General features: G+C 46.3%; 1 protein-coding gene across 2 annotated transcripts in view; it reads left to right on the top strand.

Annotated features, from left to right (window-relative positions):
• Positions 1-6,107, top strand: part of LOC127571990 (segment polarity protein dishevelled homolog DVL-3) — a 147,542-nt gene extending 141,435 nt beyond the window's left edge. For both annotated transcript variants that reach the window (XM_052018791.1, XM_052018790.1), the window contains 2 exons: positions 2,844-3,062; positions 4,397-6,107. In XM_052018791.1, the coding sequence (XP_051874751.1) occupies positions 2,844-3,062; positions 4,397-4,845 (668 nt within the window). In that variant the 3' untranslated portion in view covers positions 4,846-6,107. The remainder of the gene's footprint in view (positions 1-2,843; positions 3,063-4,396) is intronic.
• The last annotated feature ends 6,951 nt before the right edge of the window (positions 6,108-13,058 follow it).

The raw sequence follows: 13,058 nt of genomic DNA, 5'->3' as shown, positions 1-13,058 counted from the left end.
GCTATATAGAAGCACGTGGCCAAGTGCTATCATGCGCATATACAGAGGCATGCCCTTTGAGCTGCCTTGGGTGTACACCAGCACGTACTCTGTGAGCCGTCCTGGCTATATCACATGCCCCACACACAGACTCTCAGGTTTCTTGAGTGCACACAGTGTAAGTTACTGCATTGGCAATAGACTGTCTGACCCTTCAAACCTGATCCACACCATGCAGTGGTTAGAAACTTGTGCCCAAGTGCTCCCCAGCCATGAATTCTCTCAGTGTATGGGGAGAATGGGTTGTGTTATTTTCTCTGCTGTGCCTGGGTTAGGGGCTGGTGGTTTTTCCTTTCCTCGAACTGCTCCCAAGGGATAGCACTCAACCCACCGTTCCCCTTCCCACTTGCTGGGGAGGACGGGAATCTGGCTCGGCAGTTACACCTCGCGTGAGGCAATGGTCTGCCGCTGTTCCGTTTTGCTTGATGGGATTCTGCAATGAGGAAGGATATAATGGAGGCTGCTTGTCCCCCTGGAACCAGAGCCTTCAGGAGAAAGGGGTCTATTAGACTACGGGTCACGGAGCAAGGCTAAGGGTCACTGAACTTTGCACACCAATTCACAATCGCCATGGAATCCGCTTCCCTGGGGGCTGTGGAGGCTAGATCCTTGGAAGAAATAAATAAATATATGATATTTAGTTAAATAGATAAATACTTGATATACAGAGGGACCTTAGGGTGTAAGTCCACGGCTTCCTAAAAGTGGCAACACAAGTGGATAAGGTGGTAAAGAGGGCATACTCGCCTTCATTCGGAAGGGTGTTGAATATAAAAATCAGGAAGTCATGTTGCAGCCGTATAAAACATTAGTTAGGCTACATTAGGAGAATTGTGTGCAGTTCTGGTCGCCCCATTACAGGAAGGATGTGAAGGCTTTGGAGAGAGAGGGTGCAGAAGAGGTTCACCAGGATGCTGCCTGGATTAGAGAGTATTAGCTATAAGGAGAGGTCGGACAAACTTGGGTTGTTTTCTCTGGAGCATTGGAGGGTGAGGGGAGACCTGATAAAAGTTTATAAAATTATAAGAGGCAGAGATTGAATATTTCCCAGGGTGGAAATGTCAAGTACTAGAGGGCGTAGCTTTAAGCGAAATGTTTAAAGGAGATTTAAAAACCAAGATTTACACAGAGCGTGGCAGGTGCCTGGAACATGCTGCCAGGGGATTTGGTGGAAGCAGATACGATAGCATGTTCAAGAGATATTTAGGCAGGCACATGAACAGGCAGGGAATGGAGGGATATGGACTATCTGCAGGCAGAGGGAATTAGTTTGGATTGGCATCATGGTCAGCAGAGACATCGTGGGCTGAAGGGCCTATTCTATGTTCTATGTTGCACACCATCCTAATTTGGAAGTATATTGTCATTGAACATAGAACATAAAACAGTGCAGCACAGGAACAGGCCATTCAGCCCACCATGTTGTGCTAAACTAATTAAGCTAGTCGTTAAATGCTTAACGAAACTAATCCCTTCTGCCAACACAATGTTCATATCCCTCCATTCTCTGCACATTCATGTGCCTATCTAACAGCCTCTTAAGTGCCTCTATCATATCTGCCTCCACCACCACGCCTGGCAGCACATTCCAGGCACCCACCACTCTCTGTGTAAAAACTTGCTCTGCACACCTCTTTGAACTTACCCCCTCTCACCTTAAATGCACGCCCTCAGGTATTAGACATTTTGACCGTAGGAAAAACATACCAACTGTCTACTCTATCCATGCCTCTTATAAACTTCTATCAGGTCTCCCCTTAGTCTCCGCCGCTCCAGAGAAAATAACCCAAGTTTGTCCGACCTCTCCTCATAGCACATGCTCTCCAATCCAGGCAGCATCCTGGTGAACCTCTTCTGCATCCTCTGCAAAGCCTCCACATCCTTCCTATAAAATGGGGTGATGAGAATTGAATGCAATACTCCTGATGCGGCCTAACTAGAGTTTCATAAAGCCTCAACATAGCTTCTCGACTCATAAAAGCAAACATGCTGTACGCCTTCTTTACCACCCGATCAACCTGTGCAGCCACTTTCAGGGAGCTATGGACTTGGATCCCAAGATCCTTCTGTACATCAACACTGTTAAGGGTCTCACCACTAACAGTGTACTGTCCCTTCACATTCGTCATCCCTTCATTTCCACAAGCTTTAAATCCTGTTCTGTGTTCTATTCGAAAGAGCAAGGAATTGCGGGTGATGGGGAACTGGCACGGAAGAGGTCACTGTGGATCATATTGAATGGTGGAGTAGATTTGACGGCCCGAGTGGTCAACTACATCTCCTCCTTTCTCACATTCTTCTGCAAAGCAATACCCTCCTACAGCTACCTTGTTTGACCTTGCATCTTATTGTCCACCTGCAATGCATTTCCCTGTTGCTGAGACACTTTACTCTACATTCTGTTATTGTTTTACCCTGTACTACCTCAATGGTATTGGTATTGGTTTATTATTGTCACTTGTACCGAGGTACAGTGAAAAACTTGTCTTGCCTACCGATCATACAGGTCAATTCATTAAACAGTGTAGTTACATTGAGTTAGTACAGAGTGCACTGAGGTAGTACAGGTAAAAACAATAACAGTACAGTGTAACTGCACTGTGTAATGAATTGATCTGTACGATCGGTAGGCAAGACAATTTTTTCACTGTACCTCAGTACAAGTGACAATAATAAACCAATACCAATACCAAGCCTCCAACATGCGTTAAGTTACCACTGCCTCCCAGTCCTGAAGCCGAAGGATTGCCTGGTGTTTGGAGTCTGACTGAACTAACGGCCTGTTGCTTATCTTGCCCCCACAGATATGGCTAACCTAACCTTACACGACCATGACGGATCCAGCGGCGCTTCCGATCAGGATACGCTGGCACCTCTGCCCCATCCGGGGGCAGCGCCCTGGCCCATCGCCTTCCCTTACCAGTACCCACCCCAGCACCCCTACAACCCGCAGCCACCGGGCTACCACGACGTCACGGGATTTACCTATGGAGGGGGCAGCGCTGGCAGCCAGCCCAGTGAAGGTGAGGAGCCGGCGGCAACTGGGACCCCAACACGTTGTGTGGGTGTCCAGACCTTCGAACCCCACCACCCCACACCAGGGGTCAGCGCACTCTTTTGGCACGCTGGCCTTCATCAGTCAGGGCACTGAGTACAGAAGTTAGGACGTTATGTTGCAGTTGTACATGACGTTGGTGAGGCCGCATTTGGAATATTGTGCTCAGTTTTGGTCACCCTGCTATAGGAAAGATGCCATTAAGCTGGAAAGAGCACAGAGGAGATTTACGAGGATGTTGCCGGGACTCAAGGGACTGAGTTATGGAGTAGTTGAGTAAGTTGGGACTTTATTCATTGGAGCATAGAAGAATGAGGGGTGATCTTATAGAGGTGTATAAAATCATGAGGGGCATAGACAGGGTGAATGCACACAGTCTTTTTCCCAGGGTTGGGGAATCAAGAACTAGAGGGCACAGGTTTAAGGTGAGAGGGGACCTGAGGGGCAACTTTTTCACCCAGAGGGTGGTCAGTATAGGGAACGAGCTGCCAGAGGAAGTGGTTGAGGCAGGTGCATTAACAACATTTAAAAGGCACTTGGACAGGTACATGGATAGGAAGGGTTTAGAGGAATATGGGCCAAATGTGGGTAAATGGGACTAGCTTAGGTGGGAATCTTGGCATGGACCAGTTGGGCCGAAGGGCCTGTTTCCATGCTGTATGCCTCTATGTCCTTGATGGTGATGGAACTGGCTGAGTTCACCACGCTCTGTAGCCTCTTGCATTCCTGTGAATTGGGGTTCCCATACCAGGCAACATCTGTACCACAGAATCAGAATCAGATTTATTATCATCGACTTGTATGATGTGAAATTTGTTTTGCAACAGCAGTACAGTGCGAGGACATAAAATTATTACAAATTACAAAAATGCATAATAGTGCAACAAAGAAGAAATAACGAGGTAGTGTTCATGGGTTCATGGACCGTTCAGAAATCTGACGGTGGAGGGGAAGAAGCTGTTCCTGAATCGTTGAGTGTGGGTCTTCAGGCTCCTGTACCTCCTCCTTGATAGTAGTAATGAGAAGAGGGCACGTCCCGGGTGGTGAGGGTCCTTAGTGATGGATGCCGCCGCCTTGAGGCAACACCCCTTGAAGATGTCCTCGATGGTGGGGAGGGTTGTGCCCGTGATGGAGCTGGCTGAGTCTACAACCCTCTGCAGCTGGTTGCGACCCTGCGCATTGGAGCCTCCACACCAGGCGGTGATGCAACCAGTCAGAATGCTCCCCACCGTACATCTGTAGGAATTTGGAGGTAAACCTTGCTGTATGTCTGAAAGCCCTTCTGCCGTTTTCCACCTGCAGGGAGTCGGAGTAGTGGATCCAACCGCAGCGGGAGCGAGAGGCGGGGGGGAAAGGAGAAGGAGGCCAAAGCTGGCGATCCCAAATCCGGGGGCAGCGGCAGCGAGTCGGACCACACCACGCGGAGCGGCCTCCGGCGAGAGCGAGCAGCCAGCGAGCGCTCGGCCCCCGCCAGCGAGCACAGTCACCACAGCAACCTCAGCCACCGCAGCCATCACTCCATGGCCGCCAGCGTCCGCAGTCACCACACGCACCAGTCGTACGGGGCACCAGGCCTGCCTCCCCTCTACACCCCGCCCCTAATGATGACGCCCCCACAGTCCGCCGCTGCACCCCCTGGGGCACCGCCAGTCCGCGACCTGGCCTCGGTGCCCCCAGAACTAACGGCCAGCAGACAGTCCTTCAGAATGGCAATGGGCAACCCCAGTGAGTTCTTTGTGGATGTCATGTGACTTGTTTCCTTCATCCTTTGTAAAGAAAGCATCATCTGCGCTGTCGTCTTACTAAAAGCAGAACAACTAAAATGCGGACCCGCGTGTGATGAAGTAGCACATTTGGAGTGTGAACAGGATTGTATTTATTCAGCACTAATCTTGCAAGATTTATCACCATAAATACTTGTTTTGCTTCCCTTGCCCCTCCCCACCCTGCCCTGCAACCCCTGACCCCTTATAAAACTGGACTGCATTTGTAAGTGGACAATACCCTGTCTGTTTGCCTCTTTTAACACTTTCTTCATTGTACGGTTTTGTTTTTTTTAAAAAAACAAACAATATTCTGCATCTATTGAGAGTTTGTTGTAAAACCAACAGTCATTTCCCATCTTATTTTCCTTTGAACTAATCTCCTGAACCTCTCGTGTGTTTCTTTCCTTGTCATGCAGCAAAGAATGAAGGGGTGTTTGATTTTCTCTGAAGCCAACTGGTAAGCAGTTGGTGCAGTGAGGTGAAAAGTCATCTGCCGGATTGTGTCAGTCCTCTGTGCCTGGCGTGACAGTCACTTTTTTTCATAGTCTGGTCACCAGACAGAAGGAGAAAGTGGGCAGCCCCAGAGAGCAAGGAAGAGCATAGAAGAGTTGGTTGATTTTCCTTCCTTATGTTAAACTTGGTCATTAAGTGTATGATTATGAATTGCATCATAAACTCCTTCAAGGAAACACCGCAAGCCTTATAATTCACATAGGAACAAACGAAAAACTGTCCAACAATGAAATCATGTTCTAGAGCTTCTGATGTTTGTGTTTTGTGTAAAATTCTTCCTTTTATGAATAATGTTTCATGGCTTGAGTTTGTGGGAAATGAAGTCAAGGCAGTTTGGATCAAAGCACAACATCGACACCCCAGGCCCCTCCTTCCCAAACCTCTACCCCACCCCACCCTCCCCTCTCCAGCTGTTGCCGTTCAGGAACTGGCAAAAGTAAAAGGTACCTAATGATGAATGAAGCCTCACTACAGTCAGAGCAGCAAGTAGAAAGATCGTAGAATCAGATCCCTCAGGAACAACCCAACGGACTCTCCGTACGGAGGACGAAGACTCCCTCAGACAATGAAGGGCAGCTGCACTAATATCTCACAATCTATAAACCTCTCCATTCGCTCACTGAATCTTAAATTGAATAAGAGAAATATATAACTCGGAGATGAGATGTGACCCTGAATGATGGTTTTGTAGCTGAAAGTTGCATTGTATACTTTAATAAAATGGTTCTAGATGATGTCTTTACATCAATTCATTTGGTCACTTGGAAGAGAGTTACAGATTTTTTAACAGGTTGGTCAAACTGTCCATAGCAGTGAAGGTCAAGACACTTACATTTATTGTTAAATCTAACTTTTGCCCTTAAATGTGCTCTTGGACTCACAGTCATAGAGTTATACAGCACAGAAAGAGACCCTTCGGACCAACTGGTCCATGCTGACCAAATGCCAATCCAATAAGTTTATATCCTACAAACTTAGACCATGCGGTTCCTTCAACGTGTAAACATTGCAGACAAGGAGACCAGCTTTCAATTCTGTTTTATCAATGGACAACGTACGAGATGTCAGATAGTCCACATTTCACAGTGTCGAGTAATCCCAGGATAAGGTCAGAAATGACTAACTCCTTCCACAAATGCAAGTCTTCGTCCATGCCCCGAAAATCAAAGAACTGCAGATGCCGGTAGAAACACTCAGCAGGTCAGGCGGCATCTGTGGAGGGGGAAACGGTTCACCTTTTGGTTCAAAAACCCTTCACTTCTGACAAATTAGTAAATTGGTTTATTATTGTCACACGTACCGAGGTACAGTGAAAAACTTTGTTTTGCATGCCATCCGTGCAGATCATTTCATCACATCAGTACATCGAGGTAGTACGAGGGAAAACAATAACAGAATGCAGAATAAAGTGTTACAGTTACAGAGAAAGTGCAGTGCAGGCAGATAATAAGACGCAAGGTCATAATGAGGTAGATTATGAGGTCAAGAGTCCATCATATTGTACTAGGGGACCGTTCAATAGTCTTATGACAGCGGGATAGAAGCTGTCCTTGAGCCTGGTGGTACGTGGTGTGACGGCCCTCTGCCAGAACGGAAGACTCTTCGACCTGAAACGTTAACTCTGTTTCTCTTCCCACAGATGCTGCCTGACCTGCTGAGTGTTTCCAGCATTTTCTGTTTCTATCTCTCCACACTCTCCCACCTAGGGATTAGATCTAGAGTAAAGCCGGTTCTATAGTGATTCAATGGCAGATGGAGGAGGACAGTGGTCACTAAATTTGATGTTCCAGAGTCAATGCTGGAGACTAGACTCCCTTCAGATCTAATGTTCTCCCTCACATGTCATTATGACATGGAAGAAGGCCATTCGGCCCAAGGACTCTATGCCAGCTCACAGCACAACCATTGGTCGGACTCCCCCGCTCATTGCCCTGCATCCTATTCTCAATCACGTGCCATCAACCTCCCATACCAGGGGCAACTTACCAGCCCATTTTTTTTTGAGATGGGAGGAACTGGCCAAAACCCACAGTCACAGGGAGAATGTACAAACCTGCACACAGACAGCACCAGAGGTCAAGGATTGAACCCACGTCGCTGGAATTCAGAGATGACAGCATTGGTTGCTGTACCACCTAGAAAGCTACTGACTTTAAGCACAAACTTTGCATGAAAAATCAGAATGAGGGCAGCTACAGACTTCTCAATGCCCTGGCTGGTTTTTAAGGCAACTTCACAAGGTAGTATATCATTCTCAGAATCCTTTCTCTGGGTATTGTATCTACAAGGTGAAGTTCTACATGGTATTGGTTTATTATTGTCACTTGTACCGAGGTACAGTGAAAAGCTTGTCTTACAAACCGATCGTACAGGTCAATTCATTACACAGTGCAGTTACATTTAGTTAGTACAGGGTGCATTGAGGTAGTACAGGTAAAAACAATAACAGTACAGAGTAAAGTGTCACAGCTACAGAGAAAGTGCAGTGCAATAAGGTGCGAGGTCACAACAAGGTAGATCGTGAGGGCAGAGTCCATCTCATCATATAAGGGAACCGTTCAATAGTCTTATCACAGTGGGGTAGAAGCTGTCCTTTAGCCTGGTGGTACGTGCCCTCAGCCTCCTGTATCTTCTACCTGACTGAAGAAGAGAGAAGAGAGAATGTCCCGGGTGGGTGGGGTCTTCAATTATCTTGGCTGCTTCGCCAAGATGACGAGAGGTAAAGACAGAGTCCATGGAGGGGAGGCTGGTGTCCGTGACGCGCTGGGCTGTGTCCACAACTCTCTTCAGTTTCTTGCGGTCACGGGCAGAGCAGTTGCTGTACCAAGCCGTGATACATCCAGATAGGATGCTTTCTATGGTGCATCGATAAAAGTTGGTGAGTGTCAAAGGGGACATGTTACGCAGTTCCATGTATACTTCGTGTTTAACTACCATAACCCATGCTATATCTAGACTCTTTAGGATTATCTGAACTTAGAAATGTTATTTGTAGGACATCAATCTTCTCTGCTTTGGAAAATAGATCATTAATCATTTAGATGCCGTAATGCTGATACTTGACAGTTGAAGTTAGTATGAGAACGGATTTAAACAAGAAAGGGCGGATGGGGGAGCAAGTCACCTGGCCATGTCTAAGCCTTGCTGTTCAACATCAAGTAGAGGTCAGGGGTCTGGTGTCTCAAGTGGACAATAAAAATGTCATGACAATTTAAAAAAAAGAGCAGGCAAGTTCTCTCTGTTCTGGTCAACATTTGTCCCTTAATTAAGATCACCAAATAAAACTTCTGTTCATTATCACGTTGCTGTCTGTGGGAGCTTGCTAAAAGAAATTGGTCACTGCCGCTTGCACTACAGCAACCACATTGCAGAAATACTAAATTGGCTGTAAAGAGTTTAGGCTGTGCTGAAAGGGATGTTAAGGGTCCAATATGCCTATTTTACTTTCCTCAGCCACATAACTTGAGTCATAGAATCATACGGCACAGAAACAGGCCCTTCAGCTCATCAGATCCACACTGATCACCAACCACCCATTTACACTTATCCCACAGTCCTACAATCTACATCAATGAATATTGGAGGAAACGAGCAGCTGAAGGAAACCCGCGTGGTCACAAGGGGAATGGGCAAACTCCACACAGGCAGCACCAGAAGTCAGGTAGCCTTGGTGCAGGGTCCCAAACCCGAATCGTTGACAGTTCCTTTCCCCCCCACAGCTGCTGCTCGACCCGCTGAGTTCCTCCAGGAGTTTGGTTTTGTGCAGGATTGAAACTGGGTCGTGGAGCTGTGAGTCAGTAACTCAGCTGTGCCAATCTGCTGCCCTAATGTTAAAAGTTAATGTAGAAAAGGAAAAAAAACTATGTCTTCTTAGGTAGAACATAGCATGGCACAGGAACGGGCCCTTCTGCCCATTATGTTGTCCAAACTAATTAAGCTAATGACACCTAATTCCTTCTGCCTGGACATAGTCCATATCCCTCCATCCTCTGCATATTCATGTGCTTATCTAAGAGCCTGCTAAACACCACTATTGTATGCCTCCACCACCATCCCTGGCAGCGCATTCCAGGCACCCACCACCCTCTGTGTAAAAAAAAACTTGCCCCACACATCCCCTTTGAACTTTCCCCCTCTCACCTTAAATGCACACCCTCTAGTATTGGACATTTCAATGCTGGGAAAGAGATACCAGTTGTATTATAAAGGAATTGTTGACCCTGCATCAAGGTTAGGAGACCTTTAATGCTGTCCGTGTGGAGTTTGCATGTTCTCCCTGTGACCACGCGGGTTTCCTTCAGATATATTACAAACTGATAGCCTAGAGTTCCGATGTCCCTCAAATAATTCAACATCATGCTTATAGTTTAGGAATGTCATTGGACTTCATTAGGATCACTGCCAACCATATTCTTTTATTAATAGTGCAGAATTCCTATTGGTTAAGATTGAGAAAATCATTTTATTTCTGGACCATTATACTGAGACCACTGCAAATTGGTCAAATAGTCTCATAACAGCGGGATAGAAGCCGTCCTTGAGCCTGGTGGTACTTGTTCTCAAGCTTTTGTATCTTCTGCCCGATGGGGGTGGGGGGGGGGAGTGGGGGGAGAAGAGAGGATGTCCAGGGTGGGTGGGGTTGATTATGTCGGCTGCTTTACCGAGGCAGCGAGAAGTGTAGACCATAGAGGGGAGGCTGGTTTCTGTGATGTGCTGGGCTGTGTCCTCAACCCCCTGCAGCTTCTTGTGGTCTCAGGCAGAGCAGCTGCCATACCAAGCTGCGATGGATCCAGATAGGATGCTTTGTATGGTGCATCCATAAAAATTGGTGAGGGTCATTGGGGACGTGCCGAATAATCAAGCTTAATTAGTACCACCAAGGATCAACTACATTCCCATTAGGTATGTATTTTCTGCAAAGTGCAATTGACACCGATGATAGGAACAGCTCAGTGATGCTTTGATGACCCAAACTTCAAGCAGAAGCTACAATCCCAGAATCAAAATGAAACCTAAAACTACACACGATATCGTTACTTCGAGAACAGGTCCAATTTCAAGCCCATGATCAAAGACACAAATGGAAACTACAGACCCTTTATCCAGGTGTATTTTGGAACTATAGACTCATTATCAGGAAGTTATGTTGCAGCTTTATAAAACTCATCTGAAGTATTGCATACAATTCTGGTCGCCCCATTGTAGGAGGGATGTGGAGGCTTTGGAGAGGGTGCAGAAGAGGTTTACCAGAATGCTGTCTGAATTAGGGGGCAGGTGCTATAAGGAGAGGTTGGACAATCTTGGGTTGTTTTATCTGGAGCGGTGGAGGCTGAGGGGAGACCTGATAGAGATTTATAAGATTATTAGAGGCAGGCGGTATCTTTTTCCCAAGACTGAAATGTTTTATACTAGAAGACATACATTTAAAGTGAGAGTAGGTAAGTTCAAAGGAGATGTGTGGGGCAAGTTTTTTTAAACAGAGTGTGGTGGGTGCCTGGAATGTGCTGGACTGGTGGTAGAAGCAAATACCATAAGAGGTGTTTAAGAGGCTCTCAGATAGGCACATGAATGTGCAGAGAATGGAGGGATATGGACGTTGTGCAGGCAGAAGGGATTCGTTTCGTTAGGCATTTAATTACTAGATTAATTAGCTTGGCAAAACATTGTGGGCCAAAGGGCCTGTTCCTCTGCTGTATTGTTCTATGTTCTCTCTCGGCACACTGCATGTTAGGAATAAGGTATCTAGAACAAGTATTTCTTAACCTTTAACTTAGCTAAATGTCCAAGTCACTTCACAGGAGCATTATCAAATGAAATTTGGCACATGGGCCGCATCTGAAGAAATCAGAGCAGGTGTTCAAACCCTTCGCCAAAGTGAATTTTAGGGGAAGGGGAGGTCCAGTGAGGGAGTTTGTGCACTTAAGGCCTTGGCAGCTAAAGGCAATAACCTAATAGTGGGAGAAGTAAGTTCAGGGATGCTGAAGAGGACAGACGTAGAGTAACACAGTGATCTCAGAGGGATATGGGGCCAGGAAACATTAGAGAGACAGAGAATGGGGACGCTGAACAGCAGCTGAAAAGCGGCGTCATCTGTTGCCTTGACTGCTCGTTGCTTGATTTTCAGCGCACATCCACCAGTAATGACACAAGACTTCCTGGTACACTGCAGCAGTGAAATTCTATTGCATTTGGCCCAAAGTGTCTGTGTCTAAAGCATTCTCCCATTGATGTCTCTGCACACAGGTGAGTAAACACAATGTGAGGCATAACTTGGTTTAAGTGCTTTACTCTGCAGAAGGAAAAACTACAGATCACAGGGATACTGGACCACTTGAGAAGATTTACTACTTGAGGTGAACCCACTCTCTACTTATCTGCACAGCTGTCCAGAGGTCAGCTCTGTTCTCCCTCATAGCCCCCGGTCCTGTTTGATGGCTGCAGAATCATAGAAATTTATGGCACAGAAGGAGGACATTTGACCCATTGTTTCTGTGCTGGCCAAAATATGGACTTTAGTTTCATCCCATTTCCCAATTCTTGGTCCATAGCTTGGTTCTGACAAAAGGTCCTGGACCTGAGATGTTGACTGCTTCTCTTTCCATGAATACTACCTAACCTGCTGAGCCGCATTTTCTGCTTTAGTTTTGGATTTCTAGCCTCTGCATTGTTTTTATTTTCAACTTGGTCCATGACCTTGAGGTTGGTTATTGGTTTATTATTGTCACATGTACTGAGGTACAGTGAAAAACTTTGTTTTGCATGCCATCCATACAGATCATTCCAAACATCAGTATATCAAGGAAGTACAAAAGGAAAACAATAACAGAATACAGAATAAAGTGTTACAGCTCTAAAGAAAGTGCAGTGCAGGCAGACAATAAGGTGCAAGGGCCACAATAATGCAGACTGAAAGATCAAGAGTTCATTTTTATTATATAAGAGATCCGTTCAAGAGTTTTTTAACAGTGAGATAGAAATGTCCTTCAGTCTGGTGGTATGTGTTCTTGAACTTTTGTATCTTCTGCCCAATGGGAGAAGAGATAGTGTCCAGGCTGGGAGGGGTCCTTGATTATGTTGCCTGCTTTCCCAAGGCAGTAGGAAGTGTCGACAGAGTCCATGGAGGGGAGGCCAGTTTGCATGGTGGACTGGGCTGTGTCCACAACTCACTGCAGTTTCTTGCAGGCTTGGGCAGAGCAGTTGCCGTACCAAGCTGTGATGCATCCGGATAGGATGCTTTCTGTGGTGCATCGATAAAAATTGGTGAGGGTCATTGGGGACCTGCCAAATTTCCTTAGCCTTCTGAGGAAGTCGAGGTGCTGCTGTGCTTTCTTGGCCACAGCGTCTACTTAGCTGCACCAGGACAAGCTATTGGTGATATTTACACCAAGGAACTTGAAACTCTCAACCATCACCACCTCAGCATCTTTGATACACACAGGGGTATGCACGCTGCCCCGCTTCCTGAAGTCAGTGGCCAGCTCTTTTGTTGACATTGAAGGAGAGGTTAGCTCTTCATGTTCTCATACAGTTATTTTTAAATATAGTGACTATATTAGCTTTTCAGACTTTGTGTTCTGGGCTCCCTCTGCTCATCCTCCCTTCCAGCTGGTCCAACTGTGGCACAGATTGACACTTCAAGGAAAATCTACTTCAATGATTCGCACAGAGATTAAGAATTTAAATCA

Source organism: Pristis pectinata, chromosome 6 (assembly GCF_009764475.1).
Source record: "Pristis pectinata isolate sPriPec2 chromosome 6, sPriPec2.1.pri, whole genome shotgun sequence".
NCBI classification, from domain to species: Eukaryota; Metazoa; Chordata; class Chondrichthyes; order Rhinopristiformes; family Pristidae; genus Pristis; species Pristis pectinata.
Note: the sequence above shows the minus strand (reverse complement) of the source record. Positions and strands in the feature narration are given on the sequence as shown.